Source organism: Ailuropoda melanoleuca, chromosome 10 (assembly GCF_002007445.2).
Source record: "Ailuropoda melanoleuca isolate Jingjing chromosome 10, ASM200744v2, whole genome shotgun sequence".
NCBI classification, from domain to species: domain Eukaryota; kingdom Metazoa; phylum Chordata; class Mammalia; order Carnivora; family Ursidae; genus Ailuropoda; species Ailuropoda melanoleuca.
In genome coordinates this window covers 102,411,522-102,428,293 of record NC_048227.1, presented here as the reverse complement: position 1 = coordinate 102,428,293, position 16,772 = coordinate 102,411,522, and the positions used below count along the sequence as shown (strand labels likewise).

The following is a 16,772-nucleotide window of genomic DNA, read 5'->3' as shown; positions in this document are numbered from 1 at the left end:
TCTGCTGTCAGGATCCTCGATCAGCTGACAAGAACTAAGGGACAGGATGGCATCCACACAACCCAGAGAGAAAACGCCACCCCCAGTCTCATTCGTCTCAATACGAGACACATCGGCTGGTACTCAGCCACAAAAGACCCCGAAGGAACCAAGGTCACAGTCAATGCGCGCCTTACCAGGCTGCCCCTGGAACAGACGAGATGGATCCTGGTGGTGTAGGTGGTCAGCTTCCCATTGCTGGTGGTGCACGCCGAGCCGTTCACATACTCTATGAGGAGGCTGCCACTGTCTTCCACCGTGGGGCCTGTCTTTGCGACCCCCAAGTTACTGATGGACACTACCTCAGAAAAGGAACCCTGCAAACAAACGTGTCTGTTAGGTTTTCCCTCCTAAGAGAAAACAAGACTTCTTCATGGCTGGTACGTCTGCTCCCTGTTATTCACAGCACTCGCGTTCTATGACGTCGCCACAAACACTGACCTGTCACTCCCAGGGGAAACACGTACCTACACAGAGGCTATCCCAGAGATGATGATCTTAAATCCTGAGAACAACTCCTGCTGGCAGATTCTATTTTCTTTATTTTACAAAAGGCAAAAGGAGGTTCAGATGTGGTAAGTGACTTGTCTGAGGCCGTCCTGCCAGCAGGCATCCAAGGCAGGCCTCAAGCCCTGTCCACCTGGCCCCAAGGTGGAGCCTCTGGTGCTGTCCCACCCCGGCCCTCATGTCTCCCTTCCACGGTGGTCGATAGGAGAACCCTCCCCACCCCTCGCATCTCCCTTCCACGGTGGTCGATAGGAGAACCCACCCCGCCCCTCGCGTCTCCCACGGTTGTCGACAGGAGAACCGTCGAGAAGGCAGAGCTTCGCCTGGCTACATCTCTGCTGGGATATGCGCTCCGGGGCCACTCCACACACGTCCACAAAGGACTGAGGGCACCGCAGGTTTTGATTTGGGGCCACAAACCCGTGCGGGCAAGTCAGTGATTCCCAAATACAGAACCCGTGGAGAACGAGGAGTGACTGGCTGTACTCTGATGTCATCGCTCCAACAAAGAGCACGCACACGTGTGCGCGCGAGCACGCGCAGCAGGGAACGTCATTCTTAACCACCAGAGTGCGCTCGCTAGCTTCCTTAAAGCACCTCCAAGCTGCCATGGAACAGGCGCCAGGACAAGTACATTCCCGACATGCTATTTTTAAAGAAGCACACATACGTCTTTATTTTAAGATTCACTGTGTACGAGGAACACAGGGGATCGTACCAGCGGTCTGGCAGTCACTGTGCTCAATCGATGACAAGGTGCAGCCCAGCACCCCGAGTGAGAGCGAATGCTTGGGTCTGCCTCAGCCACAGCAATGGCCCCAAGCCGCTCTCCCCCTCGTGAGCCAGAAGCTGGAGCTTCTGGAAGCAAAAACTATTCCTTACCAAGGTCTACTGACTGAAAGACACTTGTGACTCAGGCTAGACAAGCTGTCAGGAGCTTCCTCTGCCTGGTGCCGTGACCAGAGGCCCCCCGCGCCAAAGCATTTCGTGAAGTTCAAGATCTGAACAATGACTCGAGCACGACCACAGCTGTGGGGGCCCCTACTCCTGCTCAGAGGGCTGCTCCGAGGCCCCAGCAGCCAGGCCTACTCTAAAAACGGCCGCCGCCACCCGCTGAGTCACGTGCTCTGTAGGGAGGGCGAGACTCACCTGATCATTTTTGTATTTCATCTGGCACACCGACGCATATCGATCACAGCCCGGCACCGGGTTCAGAGGCCGACACACGTTTATGTAGTATTTCCTCCATGTGCTGTGCTCACCCGCATTGTCCATGGCATACCAGTTTCCTCCACGACCACCTTCAGATTTCGCTAGACTAAAATTTCAAAGCAAAACACATGCTTTTGACGCTAACAGATTTCAGTCTGACAATTCACTTCTAAGTAGTTATGGCCCTACAGAAGGAAACATGCCCTACCAATCAAACCACGGAGTGTGGCTCACTGTGGCTCACAACACCCACAACTATCTCCACCTTCACTGAACTCGCACTCAGCAGACCCTACACTGGCCCCCACCCCACACCCCTGTACTGACAGTCCTTGTTCTAAATGATGCCGCTGAACGCAGACTTTGCTATGGCAAAGAGATGTGGATGTCACAAAGGCTACCAGACCACTATAAGAATTCATTCTGCTTAAAACTCCCATCTTGGTCCTGCACCCCCAGAACTTACTTGACTCCCCATTATCCACTCAGTTATGTGCTCACCAGCAAAAGCCTAAGCCAACTAAGCACTATACTGGACCCAGGCCGGGGCCAAGGCCAAGGGCAGGCTGACCCTGGCCTCACCTGGAGAGATCATACTGCTCCAGCGTGGAGGGGTCGGTCACCACGCACTCCAGGGGCTCCTCTGGGCAGGCGTAACTGGTGTACCACCGGAAGTTGTAGGTCGAGTTATCTTCCTCCTAATCACACGACAAGGAGAGAAACAGGAGGGACGGCAAAGAGAAAGGGGAATCTTAACACCAAACCAGCATTTAAGAAATGATGGGCATTTTCTGGAAATAAGAACTAGAGGAAAGAAAGTCTACTTTGCGCGTCAACATTTGTCTTATTAAAAGGAACATTTCCCAGTAATAAATTAATCTAGCCTCAGTTAAGTAGCATTAGGATGCAAGTTTGGTACACAAAACCAACACGGTGGTGGGTTACCATCGAGGTGAACGGCCCACTGAATAACCAGCTCAGGTGAACAGTGCCTGTGCACCCTGGCAAATCTAAAAAGATTAATTAAAATCACAGGAGATGATGACTTGGCCAGGAAATCAGACTAAAAATAATAGCTCTGCTTCCACATAAAGGGCCCACGACAGGCTCCTGTGTAAGTGTCAGGGAGCCAGACAAGTTGATGGTTTCTCCCCAGGAAAGACCACAGCTCACACTTCACCTATGGTTAAAACCCCATTTCATTCCAGAAAAGTCACAAGCCCTGTTCTACCCACTTTTTTCTTTCCCCCTGCTTTTACAAGACTGACGTTGTCTCCCTCCTCGCTCCCATCAGTGATGGAAGCCCACACTCGAGTGCACGCCACACAGCTCCCACCTGGTATTCAGGGAGACCGACTCCAGCCTCTCGGTCACAGAGGAAAGTGATCAGTGTAGCTCTCGGTGTATGCTTTTCATTATTATAGGGCGTGCCGTCTTTATAGTTCAGCTGGATCATCCCATCGTAATATGACAGCTTAGCATTACTCAGTCCCAAGTTCCAAGCCTTGTTGTCACTAAAATGAGCAAACAAAAGTCTCTCAGAAAAGACGGCAAGGCCAGAAGCGCTGCCATGCTGTGACGCCGGAGAAGGGCCGCTGCGCGGTGGGGTGGGGGCGACGTCCACGACCCAGGGCTGCAGATCACCAAGGTCTGCAGTGGGGCTGAAGGGCAGCCCCACCCCCACACCAGGACCCAAGGCCATGCTCAGCGTGGCTGGTTTAAGGTACAACCACCCCACCTGAGCTACTGCCACACTGAACAGACAAACGTGCGTATCTAACAACCGAGAAATGCCAGCTACACCGCAGAAGGTTTGATGTAAATTCTAAGGGTGCGGCCGACTCCTTTTCCAGGAAATTAAACTCCTAGCATCCTCTGGTTCTGAGGCCAGGTCTTCTTAGGGCTGAATGCTCCTTGAAAAGCAATGATGTCAATAGAGAACACACCTACTCCTGAATAAAATACTTGTTACTACAAGACACCTAAGGAAAGCCCGTAACAAAAAAGTAAGTTACTTGCCTTTTTGCTACTTGACAGGCTCCGGAGTCTGACTGACAGGAACTCACAGACACCGCACCACAAACATTTATGTAAAACTCGTACTTGTCTGTCTCAACTTTATATGCACCATTTTTCTTTGTGAGAGGTGACAAGTCAAAAGAAAACCCTAAGAAAGAATAAAAACGATGCCATTTGTAAGGTCAGTGGGACCACAGTCAAGAAGGGTGGCCCCAAGCCCCCAGCTTCGAAGACAGTCTTCCCAGGAACTGGCCCATGGCAGGCAACCACAAAATGGCAGAAGATATGCTTTCCCCTTCAGGCCACCAGCACCCCGGGGATGGATTCACCACCAGCTTTCCTGTTGTACTTAGTTAACCTAAAAACACTATTAAAGCCCACAACTGCTGGATGAATAAACCACCCGTACGGTCAAAGCTAGATAACCACAATACAATGACCTCCTTGAAGAGTCTAAGGCGGGTTTCTAGGCCCTTAACTTATGCAAAGAGCCTTTTCACACACCATGGCTGTGCTTGTGAGCCTCACGTTCTGCACTCAGCCCACACCTACCTCCACCGTGCTTTAAGAGATAGGCTTCTCATTATCTCAACCTCAAATGTAACGCTTCCAGAATTTTGGGGAAACAACATTAGTATAATTCTGAAGCGGGTTATCTCTAAAACTCTCACAGAAAACATTTAAGGAAAAAAAAATAATAAAACCCTAAGCCGTCCGAGGGGGCACCCCACCGCCAAGGTTCTGTGCAGGCACGCACCTGCCTGGGAGTCAAAGACAGTGCAGTTCTCGCCTTCCGTCTTGGACAGCACGCAGGCGGCGGCTGTGTGCCACTCGAACTCATAGAAGCAGCCACTATCCTCAGAAGTTCTCAACACTGGAGCACTTTCCAGATCACCTGTCAGCAAGGAAGACAAATGTATCACTAATCGGTCCTCAACTAAAAATAGTCCCACAAATACTGTGATTCTGCTGACACGAGGCTCTTAGAGTAGTCAAACCTGTGGAGGCAAGAAAGAAGGGTGGTTGCCAGGGGCAGGGGTGGGGAGCTTGTGTTCAGTGAGGACAAAGTCTAGGAAGATGAGAAAGTTCTGGAGGTGGATGGTGGTGATGGCTGCACAACGCCATGAACATGCCTCACGCCACCGAACCAGACACCCCACTAAGGTCAAAATGTTGTGCATTTTACTACAATTTCTTGAACGTGGCAAATTTTGCATTACATATGTTTTACCGCAATTCAAAAAACACTCAAAAACAAAAAATAGTCCTAGCCCTTGACCTTATCCCACAGCTGGGCATTTATCCAAAGAAAATATTTCAACAGGAGGTGGACAGGGGATCTGCAACAGCACAATCACCAGCCCTGGAAACACGCTACTAATCCAACAATAGGGAAACTTTTGAAAATAGTAAGACCAAGCCGTTATCAACAAGGAAGTACCTAAAAATTATTAGTATAACTGCAAAACACAGAAGAGTATTCACAAAATGCCATGTTTTGAGGAATGTTGAAAAAAGATGTCTGAATATATACAGATTCTGACCCTGTAAAAACAATGTAAACCTATAAATAAAGCTAAGTGAAGAAGAGCATTGTGTTTAAAGGGTGAGATCACGGACGTTTTTCAAGCGCTTACGATTTTCCCCCTTTGGAGGAAGTTAAGCAGTCAGCACGGCCGCTCGGTTATCAGTCCCGAGGAAGGGGAAGCCGCGCTGAGACCATAACTCATTTGGAAAATTGCAACATGACGCTCTCGACACCAGATGGTTTCTCCATCTCTGGACTGGTTTTGGGTGGGGGTTGGGGACTCGAATCCCATAGACCACCACTGAAGGTTCTAGAACCTGAAATGCGCGGCACGACCCCTTTCTACCCACCCCCGACAGCGGCCCATGAGAAACAGAGAAACAAAGGACGCAGGCTCAGCCGGGGCAGAAGCCACTACAACAGGTCACCTCCTCCCTTTTTCAGAAGTGCTCACTCACCTGGCTTGCAGACGAGTGTTATGTTAGTCGTTATTTTCTTGTGGCCACAGTCACTACCGTCTGAATAGGAGAGCTGAAGGTTCCCTCTCTCTTTCGTGGGAGAAGAAATAAACTTGCCTAAACTTTTAAATCCACTCTTATCTGGAAAAAAGAAGGGAAAACACAAAAGACATAATTAAAAATGATACTGACGCCAACAAAAAGGCACGAACACACCAGCCAGGACCCAACAGGGACGCTGAGGCCCCTTCCCCAGCATGCCCAGCCTGGCCCTGTGGTCTGTGGGTTTTTCTCGAGGGACAGGTTTGGCCGGGCAGTGGCAGCCACACTGAGGACACCAAGGCCACCTCCAGGCTCCGTGGGACAGTGCAATAATGACAAACACCCTCCTGCTCGGCGGGCACAAGAGGCAGACAGCAAGCATGCACGTCACACCATCCCAGAAAGTAACACTGTTCGCCTATTCCCAGGGCCTCGGCTCCCCTGATACACAAGGTCTTTTGAAAGCACAGCCAAGAGGCTAGAGTTTGTCCCGGCACCAAAGCAGAAACTAACTGAACCCGTCCAGCGGCCAGGCAGGTGACTACTTCATTCTTGGGTCAGTTGACTTTCACCATGAAGCCCTGAAACTTTGTCCCCAGTCCTGCTTACACAGACGCATGGGCGTGCCTGGACCTGGTTCGAAAGACACATCACCAATTCGGAATACCGGGATAATTCCTAAAACCCAATCTGGGTTCACGAGTCCTTATCTAATGTCTGTAACAGATTCCGATTACTCTCACTTCCTCTCATTTTCCAGGGGAGGCTCAAGTGGCAGACAACTATCGTGTGAAACATCTGTATCAAACTGAGCAGTCTCTGCAGAAAACCATGGGACCAAAGAATTACAGCAAAGGAACCCCAAGGGGCACAAGTGCTTTTCCACGGACAGTGAGATACCACCTGTCGAAAGCCGTAACTTAACAGCTATGGGCACTAAGCTGTTAAAAACTCAAAATCAGTTTTACACAAGTACTGGCAACATTATTCTTCAAGTTACAAAGGGAAAAGATAACCAAGTATTTTCCAAGCTGGTTCTTTCTGTTCCTAGTTAAAGTGCGAGTGAACCTCAGAAGGCTTTGGCCAACTTCAGGACAGCAGAGTGCTACAGTTTCTAGAGCACACCAAGCAGTTACCTACATTTGAGTCATGAACTTTTTTTCCTCCCCATCCTGTATGTGCTGAACCCAGAGAGAGGAGACTAACATAAAAACCACAGGAAGATTCTCTAATTCGCTCCAAACTAGATGCAGCCGTGTTCCACACGCCTCTGGGAAAACCACCCCCGTGATTCCCCGCTCTGGGCACAACTCACCGACAGAGCACGCGGCCGCATCTTCAGGACAGCCTCTGGCCAGGCCTTCCTGCAGCACTCTGTGGCAGATATTAATGAAGAAGTGCTTCTTTTCTGTTTCCCTCTGGCTGCTGTCCACGGCTTCCCAATTCTGTTCCGGTTCTGTAATTTAAAAAAAAAAAAAAAATTCTTTTAGCCAAAGGCAGTGATTATTTCTCTGTGAGTCACACCATAAATGGTGATTAAGCCAAAGGAAAAGGCTCAAAGCTCACCAGGCATGTAGTCCCTAAACCTCAGGCACCCACGTTTCTGGACTCAAGCAGACCAAAGGCACAGAAATTCACCGAGATCCTCGGGCTTCTCGCTTCATGTGACAGAAATAAAGCATGCCCCAAACCTCCTCAGAAGAGCAGGCTTCCCGGGGGGCAGAGACAGAGAATCAAACAGTGAAACTTTCCCAAGCACTGGAGTGTGAAATCAGAAATGGAGAAGCAAATCCGGATGGCAGCCCGCACCTTGGAACGGGCAGAGCCCCGTGCCATCAGTCCCATGCCCCCCTCCGAGCACCAGGAAGGTTAAAGACACCTGCCCCCCTCTTCCACACCAGCAGACCGAGTGCGGGCCATGCTTTGATTCTGGGAGATAACAAGACACGTTGGTCCCCAAACTCAAAGAGCTTGTGATCAGGTCATGTATCAACAGGATCAAAACTCCACAGAAGGTCAAAGGAGCACAGGCAAGCGCTAAGAGCAGGACCACAGATTGGAGGCATCCCACAGCCAGTGGCCAAAGGGATGAAATGGAAATGTGTGTGTGGGGCGTACAGAGAATGAAGGCGCTCCATTTATGGACAGGACGCCGGGGTTCAGAAGGGAAAACCCACTGCTTGTCAGGGTAACAGCTACTCTGAAGAGCTATGTGCCAATGTCAACAACAGAGAAGAACCCGTAGGAGGCCATGCAAAGTCAAAAAAGGACAAGGACAGGGGGAGTGGGGTGGGCTGACAGGCCGTAAGACAGGAGAACTGCTGAAGCTAGCAAGGAAGGGGTTCTGAGAGCATGCTCAGCAGTCCGCGTGAATCCTGAGGAGATGCCCGGGTCTCTGGAGAGCCCGAGCGGCGGCACACGGTGACTGCATGAGTGCGGTGTCTCTGCAGCCCTCATGGGCCCCCGTGTGTGTCCTGTACGCAGTGATGTTTAAACAACAGTGCTGGACAAAGGGGTCTAACAGCACCACCCAATTGACTGTGACAAAACTGAGGCCCGCAGAAGGCAGACGCCTCGCTCAGGACCATGCACAACACCGTGCTGTCTTTCCACCGCAAAGAGCCCATTTCCTCACAAACACGCGTGTGCCAGCGCTGAAGCACGGCGCCATTCCCAGCTGCCCGAGTGCTGAACTAACTCACAAAGAACATTTGCTTCCAACGCAGTTCACCAACACTGAGCATGTATAGAGGTCTCGCGTCAAAAAGCAGCTAACACTCCTTACAAGAAAGGAATTCCTTTTTCTAATGTTATACTGTCCAAACCAGATGGGGACTCAGCGTACATGAGTCATCACTCCTACGGCATGGGTAATTCTGCAACTCTAGGCGAGCATTCTCTTTACCTCAGATATTATCTCTACAGATACAATTTGCTTCTACTTATCCCTAATTCCAGGGCTGCTGAAAGGGTAAAACTAAAAATGTGCCAAGTAGGTTCAGCTTCCCTGTTGGGAACCCCGATTCTTAGCACTCAAGTCTCTCGGCCTCCCGTGAAGTTCAAAGGCCTGGGGCAGGGGTCATGCTCTCCAGGTCTGCTGCCATATCCCTAGGACCTGGTCTGACGCCTGCCCCATAACCAGCGCTCAACGACACCTGCTAAAAGCAGACTCCACCTCTAGCTCGGCAAGTCTCTACTGTGAAGCCAGGCCTCGGGGACAGACCTCGTCACTCGGACGCAACAAGGGACACAGCATCTAAGGGCTCCCACACCCATTCTTCTTTCAGCCCCACAAGCATCTGAGATTGGATAGGGAATGCTGACCCCACTTTAGAGACAGGAAAAGAGACAGTGAGACAAAGGGGGAAAGATGGGGTCAAAAGAGAGAGTGACCCCAACTGCATCGGCCTTCACACCAAGTGTCCGACCCTTGGACCCCGACAGGCCAAGGGTGAGCTGGAAACACTTCCTACTTGAAGGCTGCTGGAGAACTTCAAATTTCCACTGTTTATTGTTTTTAACTGAGATGTAAGTGACACAGAACACAGTAGTCATTTCAGGTAGATGACATCGTGACTTGATCTGTGTGCATGCTGCAAGATAACCCCCACGTTTAGTTACCATCCATCACCACACACAGATACAGATGCGTGTGGAGGGGAGAACTTCCAAGATCTACTTTCTTAGCAACAAGAATGTATATCTAAAACAAAAAAATGTTCTAATCACAAAGTACAAGGCCTGGGACTTGGCAGTTTTTACTAAACTAGGATAAGATTAGCCCAGGGCATCCCTATTAGAAGAGTCATGCCAACCTTAAACTCAGGTATTTTGCCTCCTAATTCAGCATCATTCCTAATAATCTGTACGACTCCTGTGTGAAAAGGGAGAATAGGCCAGGATACAATTAGCTGACAGTTACAGAAAAAAGTAACAGCATTTCCAAATGTTTTCACGGGGGAAGAGGCAAGAGAAGGTTCCCGTGAACAGGTGGCCAGAGCCCCACGGCGCAAGAGCCCTACCTGAGTGCCGAGCCAGGGCAGACAGGTCATACCGCTTCCTCCCATCGGTCACACTGCACAGGAGATCCTCCTTCTCCTTCACACAGGCGTACTTCGTGTCCCACGTGAAGAAGTAGGTGCAGTCTACCTCCCCGGTGAACACAGGAGTTCCTCTCCCATCATTACCTGGGCAATTTGAGAAGGGAAAAAACAAGCATTCCATTATGTGACCAAAACCTAGTCAGCCCATTGGCCACGGTGCCAACTGGGCCGTGAAACTCAGGCCCCAACCCCCAGACATCAGAGGTGTCAGAGATCAGAGAGGCTTGAGTTTCAGAAAATCATAAACCCCTCAGTGGCAGGCCTGTGTCCCTTGCTCCTTGGCAAGCCGGTCTCAGTAAGCCATCAGGCCGTTTACAACACATTCACCATGGACATGGGACGGGTGCCTGACAAGGAACGTGTAAGCCACCGGGCAGGGCTTGCTGTGCACGGACTGTGGTCAGCCCCCAACAGGCTCATGAGTACCCTCTGCGTCCGACAACCGGGATTTACCAAAAGGCGGACAGAGACCAGAGCTCGAGCTCCACGAGCACCGCCGGCTTTATGATGCGATTACGGGCAGGGCAAGTTCCCTGCAATTCATCCCTAAACTGAAAAGCAAGAGTCACAGTGTACAGCCACCCCACCAAAGCGTGCTGAGGCCCATGTCACCTCCCAAAGTCAGAGGCATGCCTCCAGACAGTCCAGCACACTTGACCCTCAGGCCTTCATCAGTGTGGATGCCTCCAGCCCCTCCTGTAATCCATGCTCTGCTCGCCACACCTCCAGAGAGCCCTGACAGGTCAGCTCCAATTCGAAAGCCAGCTCTTCGTGGGCCACTTCCCTGCTCCATGTAGCCTGGGATTCGGCAAACTTTGGTCATCTTTCCCTTACTAGAAATACTATCCCCTCGTCTTTCTAAGCTGGTGGACAGCTGGCACAGAGCTCTGTTTTCCACCCCTTGATGGTTTAATAATCCTCCTCTGGACCTCCTACATGATTTGCCTTTCTTGAGGTTTGGTACCCTGAAGTGCACAATGTTCTAAAGGAAAGGGAAATGTTTTGTACCAAGAGCAAATGATGTTTTGATTGCAATTTCTCTTAAATCTTTAATATCACAAACATTATAATTATACCAGCAAGAGCAGCTAGCCTGTATGGAGCACAACCTGAACCAGGCACTGAGCACCGAAGGGCTACAGGGGGGCGTCCTGCAGAAAACATGCTCAGGGCTGAGGACTGGATAGATCTCAGCATATTTAATCCTATGGCACAGGTACAGTTTGAGACCCATTTTTATAGATTGGGGGGGGATAAACAATTTGCATATGGTTTCATAGCTAGAAAGCAGAGGAGCCAGGATTCAAACCCAGACAGTCTGGCCTCAGAGCCAGGTTCATAACCATAACCACAAGGCAATACTTCCCTACACTACTGTGGGGTTTTTTTCCTTTCTTTTTCTTTCCTTTTAAATGTATGTACTTTAAGCCATTCTTTCCAAGATGCAGCACTCCTGGCTTCAATTCCTACCACAAAGCGCCCACCCTCTCTGGTTGGGACCACGGGCCCTCCCTCCACACTGCTACCCCTGGCAGCAAACTCGAGAGCCGCTTCACCCTGCCCACGTGACTGAAGGATGAGTGGCTTCCTCCTGTGGGATCTGTCTGGATTCGCGTTTCACTATCTGGAAAAATTCTGTGTTTCCCATAAACCTGAAGTATTCGCTGCATTACTCCTTCACCAGGAAAGTTTACAAACCATTAAATCATTCTAGGAATGGTTCGAGTATCCATCCCGACTCTGGAGCGGAGTCTGCACCTGAAGTTTACTGATAAGTGAGCGCCTGTTTTAAATAATCACCGGCAGACATCTTACTTGTATTCTTATTACTCGGGGAATTTTAGAAAACGGGTGAGCTGCAGCTCCCCAGCTCAGAGAAGAATGGCTTCCCCCGGTGGAACCCAGCCACTCTGCCTACAGCACCATGCCACCTCACGCTCGGCAAAGACAAAGCCACCTACTCACCAAACTGGTTCAATTCTTCTTCTAGCTGCACAGCTAAACTGCATTTCCCAGCCTCCCTGCCTCCGAGGTTGGGCCATGCCACTTAGTTCTAAGCCCTTTTTTAAAAGAATGCTGGTCCCATTCTGCAGAGTCCTCGGAGACCAAGTCTATAGACAGCAACACCAAGGGCTGGGAAGTACAAGATGGGCACGTGGAGCAGAGCCCTGCCAACAGCACCTCCGATGACCCGCACAGAATTAAAGAAAATACACCTTTAAAACGTAGTGAGTCACTTAAATTTGTGGGTAGCTTTGTATCAGCCTATTCCAATGTATCACTCGTCAAAACAAAACAAAACAAAACACAACTATTTCATGTCCTCATCTGACAAGGTCACCAACAGTAAGTATCACATCACAGCAAACTAGACGTAAGCTGCTGAAGCGAACGGCTGTGTGCACGTGCTCACATATCCAGGCTGAAAGAATACATTTATGCACCTCCGTGTCTTAAAAATGCATAAGCCCTAGATTCGTGAACATAACTAATTCTAGAACATTCAAGTTAAACTATAAACCACATTATATTACATAACCAATTAACACCCATTCACATAAAAAAGTTACATTATTATATTTATCCAAATAAACAAAATCCACCAAGGGATTTTTCTCTAAGAACTCTAAATTTAAGTTTGAACAAAATAATAGTGAAATAACTTCTACAGTACAAAGTTTGCTCCAAAGTTTGAAGGACTGAATCACAGAGCTGGAAGGAGTCATAAATATTTTATGACCCAATTCCAGGGCGAGAGCAGGCTCGAAACCTCTCACAAAACATCTAACATCTCCCTGTCTTGTCTTCTTGCCACCATCCTAACTAAAACAGCCTAGGAAGACACAGAGTTTTTGGCATGAGGACATCTCTGTGAATCCTGTCGGGTCTGATCAAGCCCTGAGGTCACGTGAAGGAAGGGACATAGGACGGAATGCTCTGATCCATCGGTGGCGACACAGAGTTTCTGTGAAGCAAATCTGGCAAAATACTAGCAACTGTTCAATAAAGAGTGGTGAGCATATAAATTTTCATTGTAATGTTCCACTTGTATGTTTAAGACATCATATTTAGTGATAAAGATAAAAGAGGAAAAAATGGCCGTTAGCGCTTTTTTCAAGCCTCGGCATGTTCCAGCACAAGTCTTGAGTGTCGGCGCCTCTTCCTAGCAGTCCCAGACTCTGTACCCTTCTCGATATCCTCCTCACCTGCTGGGATCTTTTTAGATCATTATTCTATCTTCCCAGCATGCCCAAATGAGATCAGTGCGTGTGCAAAGATCTCAGCCAAGTCATTTATAAAAAGCCCAGAACAGAACGGGGCCAAAAGGGGTAATGACAAGGTCGGAGGGAGACTTGAACCACAGGAGTCGGCCAACAGCAAAGCAGCTCGGCCAGCAGGGGAGGGCGGGCACCCGGGGGCCTGAAGGCCTGGGGATACAGAGTGAGAAGCAAGGTACATTTTCCCAGGTCTGGGGACACAGTGGAAGGGCTGGACTTCAGAGACAGTCCCCTAACAGCCTGAAGAGGTGAGGAGGATGGAAGATAGACGGGGAGTCTGGGGAGGGCAGTGGGGCATTCAAACCACATGCAAGAGGTGCCCAAACCAGAGTCATTCACCCCCCACCTCAAGTCCCTGGGACTCCACACTATTTCTGCAGAAAACCCAACCCCCTGCAGGACGTGCAAGACCCTCACCCTCCATTCGAGGAGCATCTTTAGCCACGTTCTGAATCCCAGGCTCTGACCTAGACATACCTGCCCACGTTCAGGCCTCTGCCTGAGCTGCTCCCTCTGCACAGAGACCGGCCCCCACAACCACCCTAGTTCTGTGCCTGGCTTACTCTGACTTGGCCCGTAGAACTCACCAAGCAGTGCCTCCTCTTTCCCTGACAGCCTTGACCCTCCTCACTGCTCACACCCCAAACCGCTGGCTTGCTGCCTCCGTCCTGACAAGGTCCTGGATCCAAAACTCGCCCACAGCCCTAGTCCAGCCTGGAAATCTGCACTCTAGGCACCGTGCTGTCTCTCTCCCTCTGTGTTTCTGGTCTGAGAGCCTGGAAAGTGCACAGCCATTACGATATCCTTGGGCCTCACAGGGTCTAAGCAGATAGATAAGGACAAAGCATATGTTGAACAAATCCACTCGAACATGCAAGTTATCAAAAGGGCCAACAAACAGATACCAGGGTGAGACTGGCGTGCACGCTCCGGGAAAACAAGCAGAGGTGGGGGCAGGGAGGCCACAGGAGTAAAGAGCACTTTGATTTAAAACCTTCCCATCTGTTCTACTCCAGGATCCTTCTTCGCCTGCTCCCTTCTTCGCCTAATTTATTAGGGCCTGGTGCCGATCGCAACCTCCCTGGCCCCCTTCACCGTCACAGACATGAGCTTCTAGAACACAGTTTACGTCGTGTGCAGCTGCCTCTCCCTGAGCCCCTGCTGAATCACAGAGCAACCTGCCTCATGACCACTGGTCAAAGCTCTGCCATAGAAACACAAAAAACAAATAGAACGAAGAGCCAGAAAGACCCTCAGGGGTGGGGCAACCTCTCTAGCTCCTGCGGCTGTACAGCCGGACTGGGACCGGGCCAGTTCCAAAATGAGAGCTCCCTGCAGAGGCTCAGTCCGCCTGCGCGCTCCTGGGGTCGCAGCCCGGAGGCCGACAGACAGGACGGCTCTCTGATGATGATAGGATCCCATCACCTCTCTGCAGATGCAAACTGCCGAGAGCTTCAAGACACAGACAGCGGCACAGCTTTCTGAAATGCTAGTGCCACTGTGACTTCAAGAAAGCTTATCCTAATTGCTCAGAAAAACTAAACGTCCCACTTAAACTTGCCCTGTGACCTCTTGCGATTCCCCATGTCCAGCCTCTACCACGGAGCCACTAGTCTGCAAAAAAGGGTCGTCTTGAAACTTACTTCAGAAAAGAAGAGCCCTTTAGTGACCACCCGTCGAGGGTGGGGAGAAAACCCACCCTGCTGGACTGGCACACGCTTTGGTGCGAGCCAGAATGCAAGACAGAAACGCTTTCCCAGCAAGCCCAGTGCTGGGCCCACTCCCAAAACAAACAGAGAGCAGAGGAAAATGGAAACAGGATGTGTGTGTCGTGGGTGGGGTGGAGTGGAAGGGGTACTCCTACCCGCTCCAACAGAGCAACCTAGTCTGGGGACCAGAGGTGGCCACGTCCAAAGAAGAATGTCAGCCTGGTCTGCATGGCACGCCGCTCCCGAGAACACACGTGCCCCCACCTCCAACCGGCGAGGACGGACTGCCGGCACTCACCTGCCGTCTTACTGCACTCGAAGTTTATGACGCTCATCCGCTGGAAGCCGGAGCTGCATTCGTCCCCTCCAGAATAGATCAAGGTGAGGTCTCCATCAGAGTATCTAAATGTTTGCAACACACAGACAGGGTTTGGGAGAACCGAGAAAGAAACTTGAATCGTTACACGTTTCTACATGAAGCCTTTTGAATACCATCAACAAATCAGTACTGACATAAAACAGCAAGCTCTCTAGTCAGCTGGGGAAAAAACGTCTAAAGGAAATGAGTTCCAAATGTATGGGTTTGTCGTCCTCTTACTTCAAAGTAATAGCTGGCTGGAAGAAAGTGCTGAAGGTTTGCTGTGAGCATGAAAACTCTTCCATTCTTGTTTTGGATTTTGTACAAAATAAATAAGGCCCGAGAAACACACAGTGTATCTAGCAACTGCCATAAACGCAGTCTTACCTGAGGGATCCTGGACAATACTCATTTGCAGAGAGCTACATTTTCATAACTTTTGTGAAAGTAACTACCAAATTAAGGGTCACCGGAATTGTACTGAATGTGTTTTCTTAGTTGTTTCAAACTTTGATGTAACGCTAACGGCATTTCACATTCTCAAACTGCCAGAGAAAAATCAGAACTCCTCAGAAAAATCCATTCTAAGGTAGGCCGAATCAACTCAAACTGATTAAATACCTTTCCTACAGTGTGGTTCCTTACACACAACAGATGATAAAAACGAACAGTTTTCACAGAAACAGTCTTACTGGAAAGCCAGGATCAATGACAAATGGCAACTCGCCTATGTCAAACTTGAAGGAATGCCGGCTTAACGGACTGGCCTGTACTTTATGGAAAATGGAAGGAGGAAGGAGACAAGGGGAGTCGATTACGTTTCACAAGAACAGACACAATGCACTTGAAAATTACTGTTTACACACCGGAGGGTTTGATTCTGGTATTTTCCTGCTACTTTGACTTGAGAGGGGTCAGCCTTCTTCACTTGGCAAATGGCGGCTTCTGTCTTACTACAAAATGGTACTTCAATTTCTCCACAGACATTCAGATAAAACATATATTCCCTTCCATCCGAAGCGTAGTAAGAGGGGGATGAAGCTAAAGAGAGGGGAACAGATAAGGAGAGGCTCTGTTACATCCACAGGTGCTAGAGGGTGAGGGCATCGCTTCGGTGAACCCCTTTTGGAAACACCCACCCAGGGGCAGAGCTGAAGTGGGCCCCTCTACACACGTTCCCCTTCCCGCTTCCTTTCAAAGTACCCCTTACCTCCAACCTGTCGGAGTGGCTGGAGGTCAATGGTGATGTCATGCTGCTCGCTGCTCAGAGAGCAGGTCTTACTTTCCAGATAATCTCTGTGGCACGCATACTCAGTGACCCACTCAATTTCGTAGCGGCAATTGGATTTTGCTGTGAGCTTGGGAATGGTGCCCTATCAGAAACAATTTGAAAGGAGCATAATTAATGGGTTTTTTTTAAAAGATTTTATTTATTTATTTATTTATTAGCCAGAGACAGAGACAGCCAGCGAGAGAGGGAACGCAAGCAGGGGGAGTGGGAGAGGAAGAAGCAGGCTCA

General features: G+C 49.7%; 1 protein-coding gene across 6 annotated transcripts in view; it reads right to left on the bottom strand.

Annotated features, from left to right (window-relative positions):
* The window catches only part of IGF2R (insulin like growth factor 2 receptor), a 112,464-nt gene that overhangs the window by 37,680 nt on the left and 58,012 nt on the right, over positions 1–16,772 (bottom strand). For all 6 annotated transcript variants that reach the window (XM_034669409.1, XM_034669408.1, XM_034669410.1 and 3 more), the window contains 12 exons: positions 16,464–16,626; positions 16,120–16,294; positions 15,194–15,297; positions 9,828–9,992; positions 7,121–7,261; positions 5,764–5,904; positions 4,535–4,672; positions 3,778–3,925; positions 3,095–3,272; positions 2,341–2,456; positions 1,696–1,864; positions 177–356 (listed from right to left, as the gene is read on the bottom strand). In XM_034669409.1, coding sequence (XP_034525300.1) covers positions 177–356; positions 1,696–1,864; positions 2,341–2,456; positions 3,095–3,272; positions 3,778–3,925; positions 4,535–4,672; positions 5,764–5,904; positions 7,121–7,261; positions 9,828–9,992; positions 15,194–15,297; positions 16,120–16,294; positions 16,464–16,626 — 1,818 coding nt within the window. The remainder of the gene's footprint in view (positions 1–176; positions 357–1,695; positions 1,865–2,340; positions 2,457–3,094; positions 3,273–3,777; positions 3,926–4,534; positions 4,673–5,763; positions 5,905–7,120; positions 7,262–9,827; positions 9,993–15,193; positions 15,298–16,119; positions 16,295–16,463; positions 16,627–16,772) is intronic.